Source organism: Syngnathus scovelli, chromosome 22, assembly GCF_024217435.2.
Source record: "Syngnathus scovelli strain Florida chromosome 22, RoL_Ssco_1.2, whole genome shotgun sequence".
In the NCBI taxonomy this organism is placed as follows: domain Eukaryota; kingdom Metazoa; phylum Chordata; class Actinopteri; order Syngnathiformes; family Syngnathidae; genus Syngnathus; species Syngnathus scovelli.
The window spans coordinates 6,338,040-6,355,634 of NC_090868.1; the positions used below are offsets into that span (position 1 = coordinate 6,338,040).

The 17,595-nt window shown below is 40.3% G+C and overlaps 3 protein-coding genes across 9 annotated transcripts in view; 2 read left to right on the forward strand and 1 right to left on the reverse strand.

Moving 5' to 3' along the window:
• The first annotated feature begins 53 nt into the window (after nucleotides 1-53).
• On the forward strand, nucleotides 54-3,440 carry strap (serine/threonine kinase receptor associated protein). Its single transcript, XM_049760635.2, has 9 exons — nucleotides 54-494; nucleotides 1,149-1,284; nucleotides 1,693-1,774; nucleotides 1,848-1,920; nucleotides 1,982-2,081; nucleotides 2,163-2,300; nucleotides 2,533-2,669; nucleotides 2,805-2,954; nucleotides 3,193-3,440. Exons 1-9 carry the CDS (start codon nucleotides 383-385, stop codon nucleotides 3,252-3,254), a joined length of 990 nt encoding a protein of 329 aa, XP_049616592.1. The 5' UTR covers nucleotides 54-382; the 3' UTR covers nucleotides 3,255-3,440.
• A 6-nt stretch (nucleotides 3,441-3,446) lies between these two features.
• spx (spexin hormone) lies at nucleotides 3,447-6,325 on the forward strand. Of its 3 annotated transcripts, none has more exons than XM_049760656.1 (6): nucleotides 3,447-3,851; nucleotides 4,070-4,150; nucleotides 4,306-4,363; nucleotides 4,443-4,505; nucleotides 5,666-5,762; nucleotides 6,115-6,325. In XM_049760656.1, exons 1-6 carry the CDS (start codon nucleotides 3,846-3,848, stop codon nucleotides 6,119-6,121), a joined length of 312 nt encoding a protein of 103 aa, XP_049616613.1. In that variant the 5' UTR covers nucleotides 3,447-3,845; the 3' UTR covers nucleotides 6,122-6,325. The 3 variants fall into 3 exon arrangements, with proteins under 3 accessions (XP_049616613.1, XP_049616612.1, XP_049616611.1); XM_049760655.1 differs by having other exon boundaries at nucleotides 5,666-5,752; XM_049760654.1 differs by having other exon boundaries at nucleotides 5,666-5,739.
• Nucleotides 4,711-17,595, reverse strand: part of gys2 (glycogen synthase 2) — a 46,763-nt gene continuing 33,878 nt past the window's right edge. For 2 of the 5 annotated variants that reach the window (XM_049760599.1, XM_049760598.2), the window contains exons 10-18: nucleotides 11,310-11,369; nucleotides 11,152-11,230; nucleotides 9,340-9,453; nucleotides 9,092-9,218; nucleotides 8,657-8,752; nucleotides 8,411-8,574; nucleotides 7,467-7,547; nucleotides 6,680-6,933; nucleotides 4,711-6,196 (exon numbers count right to left, since the gene is read on the reverse strand). In XM_049760599.1, coding sequence (XP_049616556.1) covers nucleotides 6,712-6,933; nucleotides 7,467-7,547; nucleotides 8,411-8,574; nucleotides 8,657-8,752; nucleotides 9,092-9,218; nucleotides 9,340-9,453; nucleotides 11,152-11,230; nucleotides 11,310-11,369 — 943 coding nt within the window. In that variant the 3' untranslated portion in view covers nucleotides 4,711-6,196; nucleotides 6,680-6,711. Of the gene's footprint in view, nucleotides 6,197-6,679; nucleotides 6,934-7,466; nucleotides 7,548-8,410; nucleotides 8,575-8,656; nucleotides 8,753-9,091; nucleotides 9,219-9,339; nucleotides 9,454-11,151; nucleotides 11,231-11,309; nucleotides 11,370-17,595 lie in introns of those variants that run through there. The other 3 variants (XM_049760600.2, XM_049760601.2, XR_007489513.2) reach the window with 3 other exon arrangements.

Below are 17,595 nucleotides of genomic sequence, written 5' to 3' on the forward strand. Positions count from 1 at the left end.
ATGTTTTATTTTGAAACCGCACCCTCGGAAGTGTAACCCCGCTGTGGCAAGCGGAATACCGGGTTATATTAACCCCGTGGTCGTTCCACCGCATTGCACGTTGCTAGTTAGTTGCTATGTTGTAGCTATTAGCACGATAGCCATTGCTTTGCTGGGAAGGGAAACCCGCCGTTCAAGTTGGGCTAAAGAATACGCTGAATTTTCTCCTTTTTGTACCTTTAAAACAGCCACAAGCTGGCACTTCAATACAACGCATATCGCCTAGTAAACTTAGAGCGTGTTTCCCTTCCCCTGTTAGCTTCACCAGCTAGCTAGCAGATAAAGTGCCACCCGCTTCTTGCCCCCTCTTAGTGCGAACCGTCATCTACCCAACTGAAGGACCATGGCGATGAGACAGACACCGCTCACTTGTTCCGGTCACACTAGGCCTGTGGTGGATTTGGCCTTCAGTGGAATCACTCCTTATGGCTACTTTCTCATCAGCGCCTGCAAAGGTGAGACCAGATTTTCTTTTTAATTTGTATTACAGGAACTCACCCATTGTTATTTCTCCCAATTTTTAATCGGCTTTGGCCATTGTCAACTGCAGTATGTATTCTGGTGTAGCCCTTTAACAAATTTAACATGCAGTGCTGCAACCTATGCTCAGGAAACCTGGTCTTGATCAAGATGTTTTGTCAAAATGTTGACCTATTTTCAAGCTGCCTTTCAATTTGAAAATTCTAAAAAATAGAAATGTGGTACACTGAGTTGAAATCCTTCTTAGATGACAACCTGATACTGGAGACTTCAGCCAGGTTTACATGGAGACTTTTCTCTTTTATTATTCTAATTGAAATCACTCTGAATTAGGATCACTTTTTTTTCATGTGATTTCATCTAGTCTGATTTGTCGTTTACATACCTTGGTTGTCCCGCTCTTCCCCATTGTCATATGGTGTTCCACAGAGTTAAATTTGGGGGCGCCTCTGGTGTTTTCATTTTATTTTCTGACCTTCGGTTCCACTTTAAGAAATTTTATTCCACTGTCAGATGTGCGTATGTCCCGTTCAACAAAAAGGACGCTTTCTCATTGAGATTGCGTTTGTTCTGTCTGGAGTAAGTCAACATTCCAGAAACATTTCACTTTATTTTTCCTGTTTGTTTAGATGGCAAGCCCATGATGCGCCAGGGAGACACAGGAGACTGGATTGGAACGTTTCTGGGTCACAAAGGTGCTGTTTGGGGAGCCACTCTGAACACTGACGCCACCAAGGCAGCCACTGCTGCGGCCGACTTCTCAGCGTGAGTGGACTGTTATCGAAATATCCTCACACAATTATTTTAAACCTTCTAAAACGCCCTGTTTTGAGGAGGCAGTAATAACACCCCACCCGTTCTATTGCGAGACCAATGATTTGTGTAACTTTTGTTACCATGGCTACCAGGGAGCAACAAATCGTTTGTAAAAACAAATCACCTAAACCAGACAGACTTGAAATAGAATAATAAACAATCTTGTGTTTGCTGTGGTTCAGCACTGCTGTGGCAAAAAAGCACCCAAAACGTCAAAATGGGATCCACAGATCCTAAAAGGATGGGAGTTGTTTAGTTTATGATGTCTAGCGATTCTTCTACTGGATTTCAAATATTAATTGGTTAAACATCACAAGGATAACCTATATTTAGTTCTGTACTTAATATGCTTTCCAGGAAAGTGTGGGATGCAGTCAGTGGTGATGAAGTCCTCACGTTGGCTCACAAACATATTGTCAAGACCGTTACCTTTACTCAGGTGAGTGTGCAACTATTTTGTCAAACAGTTGTAGTAGAAATTCATGTAACTCTGTCAACCGTTTTCATTTTAGGATAGTAACTGTCTATTGACTGGAGGAAATGATAAGCTCCTGCGGATCTACGATCTCAGTAGCCCAGAAGCAGGTGCGTAAAGAAGTGAAATTCTGTTTTTATTTACATTCACGGGGACATATGTTGTCTCCAGCACCACAGGAAATCGCCGGTCATACCTCACCAATCAAGAAGGCCCTGTGGTGTAATGACGACAAACAAATTCTGTCAGCAGCAGAGGATAAAACCATACGGTCAGTGGAATGAAACTTTACATTTAGTTGACATGGAATCATTCTCCAGTTAGTTATCAAACGTTTTTTGAACATTACCAGATTGTGGGACAGGACCTCAATGGAGGTGGTAAAGACGCTGACGTTTGATACGTCGGTGAGCAGCATGGAGTATGTAGTTGACGGTGAAATTCTCGTGATCACATACGGAAAGACGATCGCTTTCTACAACGCTCTCAGGTAGGTCAGAGTGAAGCCTTGCCGCAAACAGATCGTTCGATAATAATATATACATGATAATAATACAATAATCAATTCTAAAAAATATTACACTATAATATAAAATATATAGTGACAGCTCTATGGAGCTAAATCTCACATTCACAATTTGCAATAAAGGTTGACTCTGATTTCATTCAATTTTTTACAATACAAATGTCATATTGTAACAAGATGCCATTTAATTATTCAGCCTTGACCTGATCAAGTCTGTAGATGCCCCAGCTACCATCAACTCTGCGTCCCTCCACCCCGACAAGGACTTTTTTGTTGCTGGTGGAGAGGACTTCAAGCTTTATAAATTTGACTACAGCACCAAGGAAGAGCTGGGTAAGAGCTTTACTGTTTGGCAATTGGTCAAAAATGAAGCAAATGTCACTTCATTCATCTCATAAAAGCGAGCACATCACTGAGCATATTTTATCTGCATCCAACACAATTATATTTTTTTTCTTCCATCCGCAGAATCTTATAAAGGTCATTTTGGTCCTGTGCACTGTGTCCGCTTCAGTCCGGACGGCGAGCTGTACGCCAGCGGCTCTGAAGATGGCACACTTCGTCTGTGGCAAACAGCAGTGGGGAAAACCTATGGCCTCTGGAAATGTGTTCTTCCTGGTAATACTTCCCTTTATGGCCTTTGGAATTATAATTCGATTTATTATTTCGGAAAGGTAGATTAGCTAATTAGTCCGTGAGGTTAAATGGAGGCAACTGTACGCTATTGTTTGTTGTAGATTCTTCACCATTAGTCCGAAAGTCTTCGGTTCTGTGAATATCTTTGTATCAAGACTATTTATTACATTTGTTATGTAGGTCCTGAAGTCAATCCCAAATAATGTCAATTTTCTTTCAGAGGAACTTGTGGCAGAGAACTCAGAGCAGATATACACTTCACCGCCTGAAATTAAAGCCTAAAGAGAAGTGTGCTGCTGATTCGGGGGCGAAAAACAAGACACAAGGAAGACGCAACTGACATGGTGGTCCCGGTTCGAGTTCTATCAGGCCCCAACAAGGAGAAGAAGAGTCCAGAGCATCTCCATCGATAAGGCACCGATGTTGGAAAATATGGCCGACTTGTCTGTCATAAAACACACACACCTCACATCAATACTCTGTGGGACACTATTGACATCACTGACTCATTTTCTATTGGCCTTCCTTCCCTGCACCCTACAATATCATTTTGAAAAAGAGTGCCGTTGGTGAAGCTGGAATTGCTTACAGCAGCGTTTTTAATTCAGAAATATTTACAGCATACTACATCCAGTCAATGAACACGATGAATTGCTCGGTAGCCTCCATTCATTCGCGCTCTTGGCACCCGCCCACCCCATTCATCAAATTGTTGTGACCTATTGCTACAAGCATGAAGAGGGGAGCCACTGGGAGTCTTTGCCGTCTTGAGGATATAAATGCGAGGAGGAGGAAGAGCAGCTTAAGTCCTTCAGGACCTTTTCAGCTGTATCCGCTTGGCTTCTGGACACCAAATTTGTGATATTGTTCACCATGAAAGTAAGTATTAAGATTAACTCAAATAACACTATGGAAGATTGAATTTGTAACAATGTTGCGTTTTGATTGATTCTTCAAGACTGTTATAGTGGCTGGAGTTTTCAGCTGTTTGTAATATTTTGAATGTCTCGTAGCCAAATCACATAATATGGAAACGGCGTTATAATCCAAAAACTATGTTATGACATTGTATATTAAATGATTTTGCCTCTCTACAGGGTTTGAAGACTGTCACTTTAATTTATATTTTCACTCTCTTACTGGTTGCATTTGTCACGCAAAGCCAGAGTGCACCGAAGGTAAGGTTTGGTTTCTTTACGTTTTTCTTAAATTACCAGAAATATGAACAATGCCCAATCCATCTTGTGTATTTTTTTAAAACGTGTTATTTAAACATGTTTGTGTGTATAATTAATTTTTTTAAATCTGCCCCCCCCCCCCCCCCTACTTTAAGGGCTCTTTTCAAAGGAGAAACTGGACACCGCAGGCTATGTTGTACCTTAAAGGCACTCGTACGTAGCTCAATTCACATTTTAGTTACTTCAAAAGTTTTATTCTACAAATTTCATGCTTTACTCTGTAATTTCTCAGAAGGACGCAGGTTCATCTCAGAGGACCGGAAAGAGGGAGACGTGTATGACACTTTACATTTAGGTACCAGTGTAAATTACTACATAAGTAAAAGTGAATTGTAAAATATTTCTGTCAATGCTAAACAGCTGGAAACAGTTGACATTAAAAAAAAAAAAAACATCACTATTACGGGTCCCAAAATCTTGGACTCCCGGATAACAAAAGTATTTTGGTTAGGTGTCTAGACGTCAGGTAATGTGGAGAAGTGAAAACACGGACTCGTTGCTTTCCATCCCAAATTTCCTCTATTTAATACAAACAATGATCAAATCGCTTCACAAGTACATTGTGACAATTTATAATCAACAAAAAATTAGTTTTTGTTATTAGTTTTTTCAATATTTAAGCATGCATCGGTATTTTTGCTGGCTTCTGAAATATACAGAGTCGAATCATTTATACTGTGATTTCAGATCAAATAACGAGCAATGTTACTCAAAAAGCTGTTAAGAGGACTTATTTTTAAATAAAACACTGGGAAGGCTTTTCTATAGGTCCCGAACATTTATAGTGAATTTAAAATAACCAAACCACAGCATTTTGACATTCTACAATCGAATCAACATTATCCAAAGCGCAATACAAATTACGTTGGGAACTTCAGCGCAGCCAACAGCGCTACCTCGTGGTAGTCCAACCACGTTTCCGCTAGCAAAGCATTAACAAACCTCGTACGCCGTGCGTACCCGCAGACAACCCCAACGATAACGCCAACCCACTTCGCAAAGATACTTATTCCACATTTATCACGTAAACGTCACAAAACGTTTCAACTATTCCATTAGAAGTACTTTCTAAACATAACTGACCTGACACATTGGTAATGTGGAAAAGGCGTGAAGACACAGACAAGACACATTTGATCAAAGCGGAGTTCCTACACATAACTGGGCACTTGAGCGCAACAACACTCAAACACAATGGTTCCGTTCTTTTTTTTCCCCCTGCATTTATCAAAAATAATTTGAAAACTATATTTTCATCAACATTTGTTAAGAGAATAAATTCCAAGTACAGCATATGCTCGTTTCAGCAAAAATATTTGTGACCACATGTTTTTGAGAGTCATATCAATATGGTATAAGAAACCATAATCAAAGTCAATTAAAACAACCAGAAATTAAATATTCTTTGTTTGGAACAAATTTAAACCATCGAAAATGATATTTGTTTCTCAACAGAGACCCGCAGTCAGAACACAGAGAAGCTGAGCGTGGATCAAGCTGCCACCATTTTGCTCAACTTTTTGCAGCAGGCCAGTGATGAACGTAAAAACGAGTGAAATATGTTTTTTATTCTCATTTATTTATTTATTTATTTATTTATTTATTTATTTATTTATTTATTGTCTATTCAGACCAAGAAACAACAGATTCCATCATTAGTTCCGATTTTTTTTACACAGGCACCCAGTCATGATTGTTACTGAAATTACTTTTTTTTATCTCAAATAAATTGTAGGCAAGGGTTTCATCTTTTTATTATTTTTACAGTTTTAAGTACAATGTCATTGTAGTAACATTTAGCATCCAGAGATAAGTGCATATTAAAACAAATCAGACAATTTGAATGAACTGATGCACTGTTCCCACTAAAATCTAATCGTCTTGTCTTTTTCTTTTTTGTGTAGCTGTTGAAAACCCAGAGGAGGTGTACTTTCAGGAGATTCCAGTGTGGAAGAGAGAAGAGTGTGGAAGAAAGCGCTCCACTTCCTAGTTTGAAAGATGTCGTTATTCATTTTTGCGTGGAGGAGAAGAAAAGGTCTTTTGTATATTCTATCAGCAAATCTGAAAACTGTATATTTGAAATGTGGTGTTTTAATAAACAGAATTTAAACTGAAGTTGCATTCATGATTTGAACTTACAGCATTTCTATCCATACGTGCTTCGAATTAGATAGGCCAGACATTTTCCCCAAATTCCGACCACCCTGATTACAACTTTTTTGTAACATTAGAAAGTTTTTCTCTGTTTTTCCCCCTCTTCATCAAGGGATCACGGGGTCAGCGCAAATATTCTTTTTTTTTTTTTTTTTTTTTTTTTTACATACCCCAAGAATTCTCCAGAAAACAGAAATAGAGATTCTTTATATGTTCACTAGAAGAGACAGGGTGAAAGTGTTGAAAAAATATCCCGGAAAAATCGTAAAATAAACATCAATTATCTGTCCTGGCACCTGCATATTCTCAATTTACCTTTTTTTGGAATCCTGGAAATCAGTTAAATCTCAGTTTCCAGATTCCCCTGGTTGTTTCTTCTTGCCCTCTGGCGCAGCACCCAGGACGAAGGGAGCCTTTATGTTCAATCGGTCCTTTTCGGCCTCCTCGTCTTCATCGTAGGGTTCATCATCATCGTCATCCTCCACGTCGCTGTGGTGGGGTGTGGAGTGGACAGACACGGACGGAGAGGGGGGCACTGAGTAAGGCCGGGGGTAGCGGAAACCTTCCGTCTGTGGAGAGAAAAAATGGCTGATGGGTAATTCTAAAATCAAAAGACACCTTCTAAAATCAAAAGACTTTGTAATAAAGCAATTAAAAAAGAAGACGACTCTTTTCGTGACATTATTCAAATGTACAATTCTGTGTATCAAATGTATATATGCTCAATATATCCCTAAAATCTGAGCAAAAGGAAGTCTTGGTATTCATAGTCGGAGTGTCAATGCAAGCCAAAGTGATGGCTTGTCAATCTTCCAAATGCTAAACTGCCAATTAAGGCCTAACAAATGTGGGTCAGATGCAACCACCTGCACCTGAACATGAGCGTGCCTCCAAAAATTCATGGATGGAAGGTAAGCAAACAATTCTTTCTCTGGATTATTCTCAGTACATTATATTTTCACTCCATTCTTTGCTCACAAGATATATACAGCTTGACTAGTGTGAAGCAGCGTAACATTGCGTTGACATTTAAACAAAAATGTAGCAATAAATGTTTGATTTTTTTTTCAATACATTATTAATTTGGAGCGTTGGATTTGACCTTCAAAGGTGCCACGGGGTCCACTTTAAACTTGTCAGGGAAAGCTCTGCTGAGTGCAAGGAGGCGTGCGTGAATGTAGAACTGTAAATGAGAAGTCAAAAAAAAAATATCGTTATTGATTTTATCAAAGAAATTCAAAACACACTTAGAATGTAATGCCTTTCAAAATATGGCAAACATATCCGTTTGGACTGTCCTAAAGAAGAAAACAATATACACCAGACAGGTGGATCAAGGAAAACAACAGCAGTTGATGACAAAAACATCAAGTGACCCAGAAAACTACTTTTGGAATGTATATGAGCCATTTTTGTCCTTTTGTGTTATTTTTGGATTGTTGTAATTTACCCTCCACGTCACTAGAGGGACTCTTGTGTCCATGGTACTGGGAAGCTATAAAACCCATGGTGGGGTTGACAGGAATTAAACCGTTTTCGACCGTGTCAATGCATTGGAGCTATACCTGTTTACGGTGAGAACTATACGTGGTTATTTTGGTTACATTTATGTTATGAGTTATTTGCCGCTTTTTTTGATTTGGAAAATAAACCTGCACGTCTTTTATTTACCTACACCAACCAAACTCCATCTGCTTACTGCGTCAAGTACAAAGGCACACGTCCTAACTCCGATCGTCAGCGACTTTATACGGTTTAGTCACTTCATAGTGTATCAGCAACAACTTCGAGAAGTCTAACGTCCAGGTCCCCGCTTCCTGTACAAGATCAGATGGGATAGAAATTAATGGCTAAATGAGGTTTAGATCGAATCTACAGACTTAAACCCCATAGAGCAAGTATTTTTATCTGATTAAAAAAAACTATCAAAAAAACCTGTAAGAAAAGCCGCCAAATGTTGGACATTTTATCATTTGAAATGCCAAAGAGCAGATTTTATCCCAATGATCCATAAAATGTAATCCTAATTGTTTTGCAATAACAAACCCGTCCTAGGTATCTCCAGTCCAACAGGTCAGACAACCTCTCTGCTCTGTTGCGCTGGATGATGCGCTGACGCCGTGACTGTTGGCAGAAATTGAACATGAACTGAGTCAGCTGGTTACAGGACTCTTCGGCAGAACGGAACCGCCGGTCCACGATGTAAATACCTGAGAAGAGAGTGAGGAAAAGATGTCAGTTTGTCTGGATTATTGGCAATTACGGTATGTAGGTGCGCATGTGTCTACACACCATAGGCAGCAGGATCTGTTACATGTTCCTCCATGAAGCACCCAAAACCAGAAAGATTAGTCGTCACACTGGGAATGCCCATTACAGTACATTCACCTGAAGAAGCAGAAGAAACTTGAAAGATTCAGGAAATATGGTCACCACAATCGTCTTGATTATCTCTCTAGTCTCAATGATGTCTTGATCTCCGTTGGTGTGGTGTTGACTATTTCACTACTTTCCATTCCAGCTCTTTTTGTTGGATCTGATCAGTTACAGTCCATCTCACCCCTTGTGCAAGCTGACTGTAACAATCTAAATTGTTGGTCTTGCAGTTTCTGGCTTGAAACTCCTAACAAACACAATGGGAATCGGTATACTTTTTCTCAACAACTGATCTTGATCTAACTGGTATACGCAAAAGGAACCACGTTTTGCCACATTTTCAAACCATACCCGGTGTGTATCCCCAAGGCTCATAGTAGGAGGGGAATACTCCAAGGTTGCAACCACGGACGAAGTCCTCATAATCAAGTGGTAGCAGAGGACTCGTGGAGGATAGAAATTCAGGATGGAAAATGACCTGTAAAGGAGAAACAGTTAAGAACACAATTTGACTGAAAACCAAATCAGATAACTCAACAAATGGGCAATAAGACAAGTACAATTCAATTCAGGGAAGAAATTGATACGCATTCTAGTACCTTGACACGGTCATTCCTGGAATTGAAGAGGCCGATTCGTCGTATGTTGGCTAGAATGGGATCTGATGAGTCATCAAGCATGTTGTGGGTTGTTACTGGAGGGAGGCTGTGTCTCTGTAATTCAAAGAGTAATCTTATTGATTGATTTATTGATTGATCAGTTCACATTATCTAAACCTCGAACGAATGAGATCTGATGAGTCACCCTGCAAAATGCACTGTGAAACTGGGGAAGTTGTGATTTAACAGGTCTTCGTTTTACTTCCAGTAAACTGGTAATTATTCACAGTATCATTTTTGTCAGCACATAAAATTCCTGCTAATTTTTCTCATCGTTACGAATCGTCAGGGTTATTGTTATGGTATGCTGGGGTAATATAGTCTATACGCTAACAAACAATTTTACTGTTGGTCATTATGGTGGTACTCGGAGAGTAGTTTTGTGATTCCTGGCGTAAAATATTTGGGCCTCATACTGTTTGACCAAGCTTACTGATAACGTGTTACAAAAAATAGATTCTTAAATGTAATAACAGGGTTCAAGTCATTCAACGGATCGCTTAAACTCCAAATTTTGCCCTGAAATCCTAACCCCGAGCCATTTTTTGCCTGAATACAATACCTGACCAGCACTGGTTAAATCGTGAAATGAAATAATAAACTGTACAACAGTTGCAGAGTTAGCTGACATTTAAACCTGTATTGCCTGCCTGGACTGCAGCATGAAACATTCCTGACAGTAAATGGTTGTGAAACTTGTGAAATAGACAAGGCTGTTATTGAAAAGAGTGAGTGTGATTAAAAAAAATGGGAGAGACAGCAGATGAAGAACTACAAATCACAACACTTCATTTTAAAAGTACCGATGAGGACATTCAGTTTATCATCCCTACCAGACATTTTTAGTCAATCCCATTTGCATTCAATTTCATACCTCAGAAATATTGACATTAACATAAATCCATTTAATTGAGAAAGACCTTTTAATAGGCATTTGGATTTTAACTGTCTGTTGTAAAATACATCACAGTGACACAACCAGTCTATTAAACCACAGTCTGGGATAGGAGAAGGTAATTAAGGCTCTGAATTTCATTCATGCTTTACCACACATGAGGACCTACCCCATACAGCTTTCAATAATTCAGTAGCAGGGGGCACCATCACTTTCATTGATTGCTAGTAAGGAAATGCTTACTCCATTCAGAAAAATAGATAGAGACAACGCTTTTGAGGTATTTGAACTTTGAACACTCGGCATACAATATGTAGTTCGAATGACTGTCGCTTTAAACTGGCCTGTTTGTTGCTAACATTAGCATACCGCGCCTATTTCATTAAAAAAAAAAAAAAAAATTGTAACATGCTAACAGTCAGTATGCTAACCTGAGTACAGACAGGTCAATGGCATAGCAATAACAATTTTACATTGTGCGCTGTCATTGTTCACAATTATAAATGAGAATCGATCAAATGCTAACAGGCAAACAGTTGCTATGCTAACATTGCAAGATAGCAACCTGAGGACATTTGACAACCTGACCTTTACAAAATATAGGAACGGAAACACTAACATGCCGTCAAGTTGGCATGATGAAATCTTAAGAGAATAAGTTCAGGGAGCACTATGGCAGATTGATATAGATTTTACATCATGCCCCATAGTTGTTTATTATTTCAAATGAGAATGGCTAAAATGCTGTCGATACAGCATAACATTTAAAAGAACAAGAAAAGCACTGACAGCACTTGCAGAAAACTCAAGAGACAGCACAAGAGCAAACTCGGACTGGTGCTGAAGTTGGACAGTACCTGAGTGGCGTAGATGGCTCTCTTCATGATAGTGAAGTCATCTCTGTCCAGAATGGAGTCCATATCAGGGATCTTACCTCTGATTACAACACCAGTTATTTATGTCTACAATTTAGAACCGAATTGAAAACGACATTTTACAAACAAGCTCTACTTACATTAACAGCGCATCATAGAGTCGTTTCCCAAACTTCTCTTTCACAGTGTGAGCAGTATCCCTGTGGAATGGAAAGAGTTATGTGTAAGTCACCATTTTGTCTGCTTATGTGGTTTTTGGTTTGCCCAATATGTTATATCCATCCAAATGCAATTTTCTCCTCAAATAAAGATGTAGTCGGGTCACTCTGAACCAAAAAAAGTAGCACTACATGGAAGAGGAATAGGAGGAGCTTCCTGAAGAATGGACTGGTTCAGCAAATATGATCAGAGAAGTAGGATATGGCACTGGCTGGGGTCATATATTAGTTATAAGGAGCTTTAACACTGTCTTTTAATTTAATTACCAATGACAAAGCAACAGAAGCAAAGTTATGGGAAATCCACGCTCTACAACAGCCACGCTTATTTGCATAGTTTCCAGCCAGTGACAGTTGACTATGTGACCCATCACAAAAAGGAGACGTCTCTGGGTAGGCTCGAACCACCAACCTTTCAGTTAACAGTCAAATGCACTAACCGATTGCACCTCAGAGACATATTGCTAGATGTTCTATTCTTATTTTAAAGTGTGAGTGTCAAACTCTGGCCCATCGGCCAAATTTGGCCCGCAGTGTAAATTCTGCATCGACTTTGTCAACGCTAAAATTGCAAATTTTTTTCACTAACAGATATATTGCTAGGAAGTTTTATTACCATTCATATTTTTAAAAAAATGAAGGTTTTACTAGTCTCTGATTTCAAAACTAGTTATTCATCAGTTTGTTGTGTAGACCAGCGGTCCCCAACCACCAGGCCGCGGATCGGTACCGAACCATTACCAAAGCATTACCATTGTAAATTAACTTATCCTGTGCTGTCTGCAAATAGTTTGATATTGCAAATCAGAATCTATTTTCAATAGTATTACCAGGATAGTTGAAGATTAAAATAATAATAAATTAGATACAACTGAACGATTTTAGGAAAGTTTAATGATTTTTTTATTACATATATTGAGATTGTTTTATTATTGGATTAATAAGAAGGTTTATATTGGCATTTAGACTACAGTAAACACGCCAGATTGTATCATGGCAAATTAAATCATTCTCCGTTTTATCTTATTTATTTTAACTTCATACGCAACAAAATACTTTATAATCACAAAATAATAATCCATAGTATATTTGCTGTTTGGAATCACTGTGAGTGGGCAGCGTGGATGCACAGTAGTGTTTGTAGAGTTAGTAGTAAATAGACCGAGGTTTTACCAGTAGTCTGTGGGTTATTTTGCATTTCCCTGTGTAGCGTCACTGGCAGCATCTCTGATCTTAGTGTCGCTTTAGTCTTTGGTGTGCAGATACGTATTTGAATGAAAAAGTGTCTGTCACTGATGATATTGCAAATGGACACCGGTATGTGCGTAAACTGGGAAGGGATAGGGAAGAACGCACTCACACCGATCATGAGTGCTCGCTCATGTGTGCGTTCCCGTTTGTACGCATTTCATTTCTGTGGCTCACTCTGGGGTGCACAGGTCCCCGCGACAGTGCCAGCGGGCCACATATTATTGATTTTATGACATGATGCTTCGGGCTGGACTAATTTGAGACACGGGCCAGATTTGGCCCACGGGCCGGACTTTGTACATGTCTGGTCTACGCCAAGCATAAAGTACTGCTTTGAGTAAGAGTAGCCATCTCTGGGTGGACTCAAACCACCAACCTGTCAATTAATAACCGAACGCGCTAACCAATTGTGCCACAGAGACAGCTTTCAAAGACTAGATGTCACATTGTCTGAAAGCTTTGACGTTGTACCGAAAAGCAACAGCTCATTGCATTTAATTGTCTAAATTACAGAGGCCAGTGATGCAGTCTTCATAGGGCCTTATTCATTAGATAGTCCTGATGCGTTTCACTGGATGGTCTGCAATAACAACCTTTTGATGAACATCCTAACATGCTGACCCCTTCTCTCCATCAAGTATGGCTATTAGTTTCGTTTCCATTCACAGGCAGAGTTGACTCTTGGACTCCATGATCCAAAGATCAATCACAGGAATCAGTAAACATTAGCATCCCTGAGTGAGCTTGAACCACCAACCCTTCAGATAACAGTCAAATGTGCTATCTAGTTGCACCAGAGAGTTACCCTGCTGAGCGTTTGATTAACCTTTTAAAGACTTGTAATCTGACAATGGCCATGTTAACAGCCGAATGCGCAAACCAATTTCGTCACAGAGACATGCTGCAGGGATCTGATTTAACTCTTGAAGATTAGTCGTCTGTCAATGACAACGAACAAAGGGTTAGGTTAAAACATTAGACTCAACTAATCGTATACAACTGGCTGACTAACTGAGGCTTGTAAAGAAGAAGTTATGGAGCATGTCCCACTAAATCCAACGACCAAGCTCTAGCAACAAAACACAAAGACATAGGCTCCAAAAGCTAGGCTCAACTCATGGAGCGTTTCCCACTAGATCCAACGACCAAGTCCTAACGACAAAATACAGAGACATAACTGGGTGGGCTCTCACCACCAACCTTTTGATTAGGAGCCAAAATGCTGACCAAGTTCGGCCTGAGAGTATTGGAGCTGAGTTTAGGGCAGGTGTCAGGAACCTATGGCTCGCGAGCCAATATGGGTCTTTTGGTAACGTTATTAAAAAGAATACATTAGTACACTCAAAAAATCGTTGATCTTCATTAAAATATAGTGGAACCTCGGTTTTCGAACGTCCCGGTTCTCGAACAAATTGATATTGGAACAAAAAATTCGAGATTTTTTTTTGCTTCGGATGTCGGACGAAATTTCGGTTGTCGAACCTCGCGAGATGAGCCGAGAGGACCCGCATGCCAACTGACTCCGTTCGTTATTACATTCTCGTTACTCTGAGGATTGCATAAACTCTAATCATGCCTCCAAAGGAAGCACGTGGGAGTAGTAAAACCTGCCTAAAATACAAAGACGCTCTTAAAGCAATGTGACAGTGAGCGCCCGGCGCGCTCCGGTTGCGCGATCGGACCAAATTAAGCTCCCTGCGCACTGAGGTCCACTTAAATTTTGGAAAGTACATCAGGACATTAAACATATTTTCTAAATTTCAACGACGGCTCTGTCACAATAATGCGACCAGCGCTGTGTAGTTGCGCGGTCGGCGACGCGCTACGGTTGCGCGATCGGACAAAAATGCGTAAATGAATTTTTTTTTAAAAAGGCGGGTTTTTGTTTGTTTGTTTGTTTGTTTGTTTGTTTGTTTGTTTGTTTGTTTGTTTGTTTGTTTGTTTGTTTGTTTGTTTGTTTGAAACTGATTTTTTTTTCTTCCATTGTTTGTAATTGGAAAACATGATTTGGAATTTGAACGATTCACTTCTCAAACAGCCTTCGATTGTGGTCGAAAACCGAGGCTCCACTGTACATGCATTTCATTGTACCTAGCCCAGGGGTGGGCAAACTTATTGAGTGGCGGGCCGAATTTGGTTCTAAATTTTGACTGGGGGGGCCGAACCAGGAGCAGATGGATGTAGTGTTTGTGTGAAGTAATAGAAATGACATGTAAAGGTCACTGCATAAAAGGTTTGTACTTTTAGTAGGTAGTAAAGCATGGATATTAAAAAAAGCTTTTTGAAATCAAATGCATTTATTAACAGTATTAAAAAAATATTTCACCAAAAAACTACTATCAGTGATTCTCATTAAATACAACAATGTTATTATGAATAATAGTTTCCATCACTTCAGCGCTTGCAGGTCAGATTTATGAAATATGTTTATCTAATGAGGCAAAATCACATCAAACGGCAAACATTCTTACCAAATACATCATCTTGAAGAATCAGTGAAAGAATACATCTAAATAAAGTAATAAAGAAATCAATAGTATTGTTGGTCTCCCTTTTTTGCTAGTGCATCATGGTCTGGAGTATAATTTGGTGTGGTAATTCTTAGGATAGAGCCGAGGGGTCGATCCGTTAACCTAGATCTGTGACGGGCTTTGTTGATGTTCATGTGGCTGAACGTCTGCTCACACACCTACGTGTCAGGCCATATTGGCCACTCTTTTTTTTTAAACACTCAGCACTCAGTGGCCACCTTTCTTTTCCTCGGGCCACTCATTTTAATGGAAGGATTCCAGCGGAAGGTTTGTGGGTGGCATTCGCCTAAAACTATCTGAAAGCTCAGGCGCAAATTATGAGAATGCTGACGTCAGAGCCCACACTCGAAATTCGGCAATGATGGAAATTGAGCGCGGAGTACTTAGTACGTACACTCACTTGTGAGTGTGCACCGAGCTTTCTGACACGGCTTCCGGGAGTAAATGCCGGGCGGGCGCTTCCCCATCTATTGGGGAAACATAGTGATTGCAGGGAAAATGACCCAAAAAAAAGTTTTATAATACAATTTATTCAGGTTTGGCGGGCCGGATTAAACGGGCCCGTGGGCTGGATGTGGCCTGCGGGCCGTAGTTTGCCCATAGCTGATTTAGCCTATCGTTTTCATTTTTAAATGGTATGGCTCTCACGGGAAATTATTTGTAAAAAATTTTGCCTCAGAGGACAAACGCCCCTGGACAGGCTCGACCGACCAACCTTTCGGTAAACAGCCGAACGCGCTATCTGGTTGCGCCACTGAGACTTGCAATATTAAGATTGATCCAGCTTTTAAAGGATAGTGATCTGGTGATATCCAATGGCAAACCGCATCATATACAACTCACACATTTTCTGACTCACAGAATCTTGTGAAGAACAATGCGCTAACCTGCTCATTAGATCCAAAGCCAAAGTTCCGATTTCAAAACAGGGAGATGTTACAGGATGGGCAACAACCACCAACCTTTCGATTAAGAGCCAAACATGCAAACCAAGTGGGCCTCAGAGCGATGAATCTGAATTTTGGGTGTTACTCTAAAATTGGTTAAGAAGGCCAATTCACGCTCAACGTCCAAACGTGCTGACCCCTGCCCTCCAGCAAGGATAGCCATTTGTTTTGTTTCGATTCACAGGCAGTTGACTCTTGGAGTCCATGATCCAAAGATCAATTGTTACGGTTGACAGATTATTTTGATTGTATGTGTGGTGTATTTTTATTTAGGTATCATACAATGTATATTTCACTTCTAAGTTTAGAAGTGACCAGATCATGCGCGCATGAGATTTTATGGGGCCGGGGCCAGTAAGGCAGACGTCCTGGCACCAAGATACAGGAATCGACCCTTTGGTTAGAATCAACAAAGCAAGCTGGCGAGGGAGAAGTTGACCAGCTGCCCTCGTGTGCATGGACCCGGGTCAGGGGGGGCGCGGGGTATAAGACCCAAGGCGGGAGAGAGAGAGACACTTCAATTCTGACATCGGTTGAATAAAATCTTTCCCCAATCAGCCGCGTGTCACTGAAGTTTTCCTTCCCTGAGCCAGCCACTTATTCACCGTATGATCTCGGAGACCAGCAGAACATCGGAGAATTCACCACATATGATTATGTTGAAATGTAGAATATAATGATTAACCAAACCAGTGGCGGCTGTGGCTCAGGCAGCAGAGAGGATCGTTTAGTAACCGGAGTGTTGGCGGTTCGATTCCCAGCTCTGTCACAGTAAAATGTTGTTGTGTCCTTGGGCAAGACACTTCACACACCTTGCCTCCAGGGTGCCATTGTGAATGAGAAAGTGTTCTCAATTGGCTTACCTGGTAAAACATTGAATAAAAATTAAAAGAAATTGTCCTGTTCTCACAACGTAGTAAAACAAAGTGCTAAGTTCCCCTTCACTGGTTGACCAGCTGCAGAGGAAGCAATCAAAGTTGTTTTGTTTACCCCAACATCGTAAAACACCCCCTGCTCTGATTTGACCAGAGGCAGGGGGTTCACCAAACCAGTCCATGCTTACCCCCACCCTGCTTTCTCTCAATAAATACTCTCTTGCAAGAGACCAAAGGGAGACTGCGTTCAAACACGCATATATTAACAAACACGATATGTTAACCAACTGCGCCACAGAGACATCCTGCAAGAGTCTGATTTAACTCTCAAAGATTAGTGATCCATCAATGTCAACGAACAGGATTAGGGTTAGGTTTAGACATTACTAACAACTAATTGTATACAATTGGCTGACTAACTGAGGCTTGTAAAGAACAAGTTATGGAGCATTTCCCACTAGATCCAACGACCAAGTTCTAGCGACAAAATACAGAGACATAATTGGGTGGGCTCCAAAAACTTGTTTCAATTCATGGAACGTTTTCCACTCGATCCAATGACCAAGTCCTAGCGGAAAAATACAGAGACATAACTGGGTGCGCT

Excerpts from the sequence above, each read along its gene's own strand:
- strap (XM_049760635.2), top strand. The coding sequence starts at position 383 with ATGGCGATGAGACAGACACCGCTCACTTGTTCCGGTCACACTAGGCCT. Across the intron at positions 495-1,148 it reads TCTCATCAGCGCCTGCAAAG|ATGGCAAGCCCATGATGCGC; the intron begins GTGAGACCAGAT and ends CTGTTTGTTTAG. Across the intron at positions 2,955-3,192 it reads CTGGAAATGTGTTCTTCCTG|AGGAACTTGTGGCAGAGAAC; the intron begins GTAATACTTCCC and ends ATTTTCTTTCAG.
- spx (XM_049760654.1), top strand. Across the intron at positions 4,364-4,442 it reads GTTGTACCTTAAAGGCACTC|AAGGACGCAGGTTCATCTCA; the intron begins GTACGTAGCTCA and ends GTAATTTCTCAG. Across the intron at positions 4,506-5,665 it reads GTATGACACTTTACATTTAG|AGACCCGCAGTCAGAACACA; the intron begins GTACCAGTGTAA and ends GTTTCTCAACAG.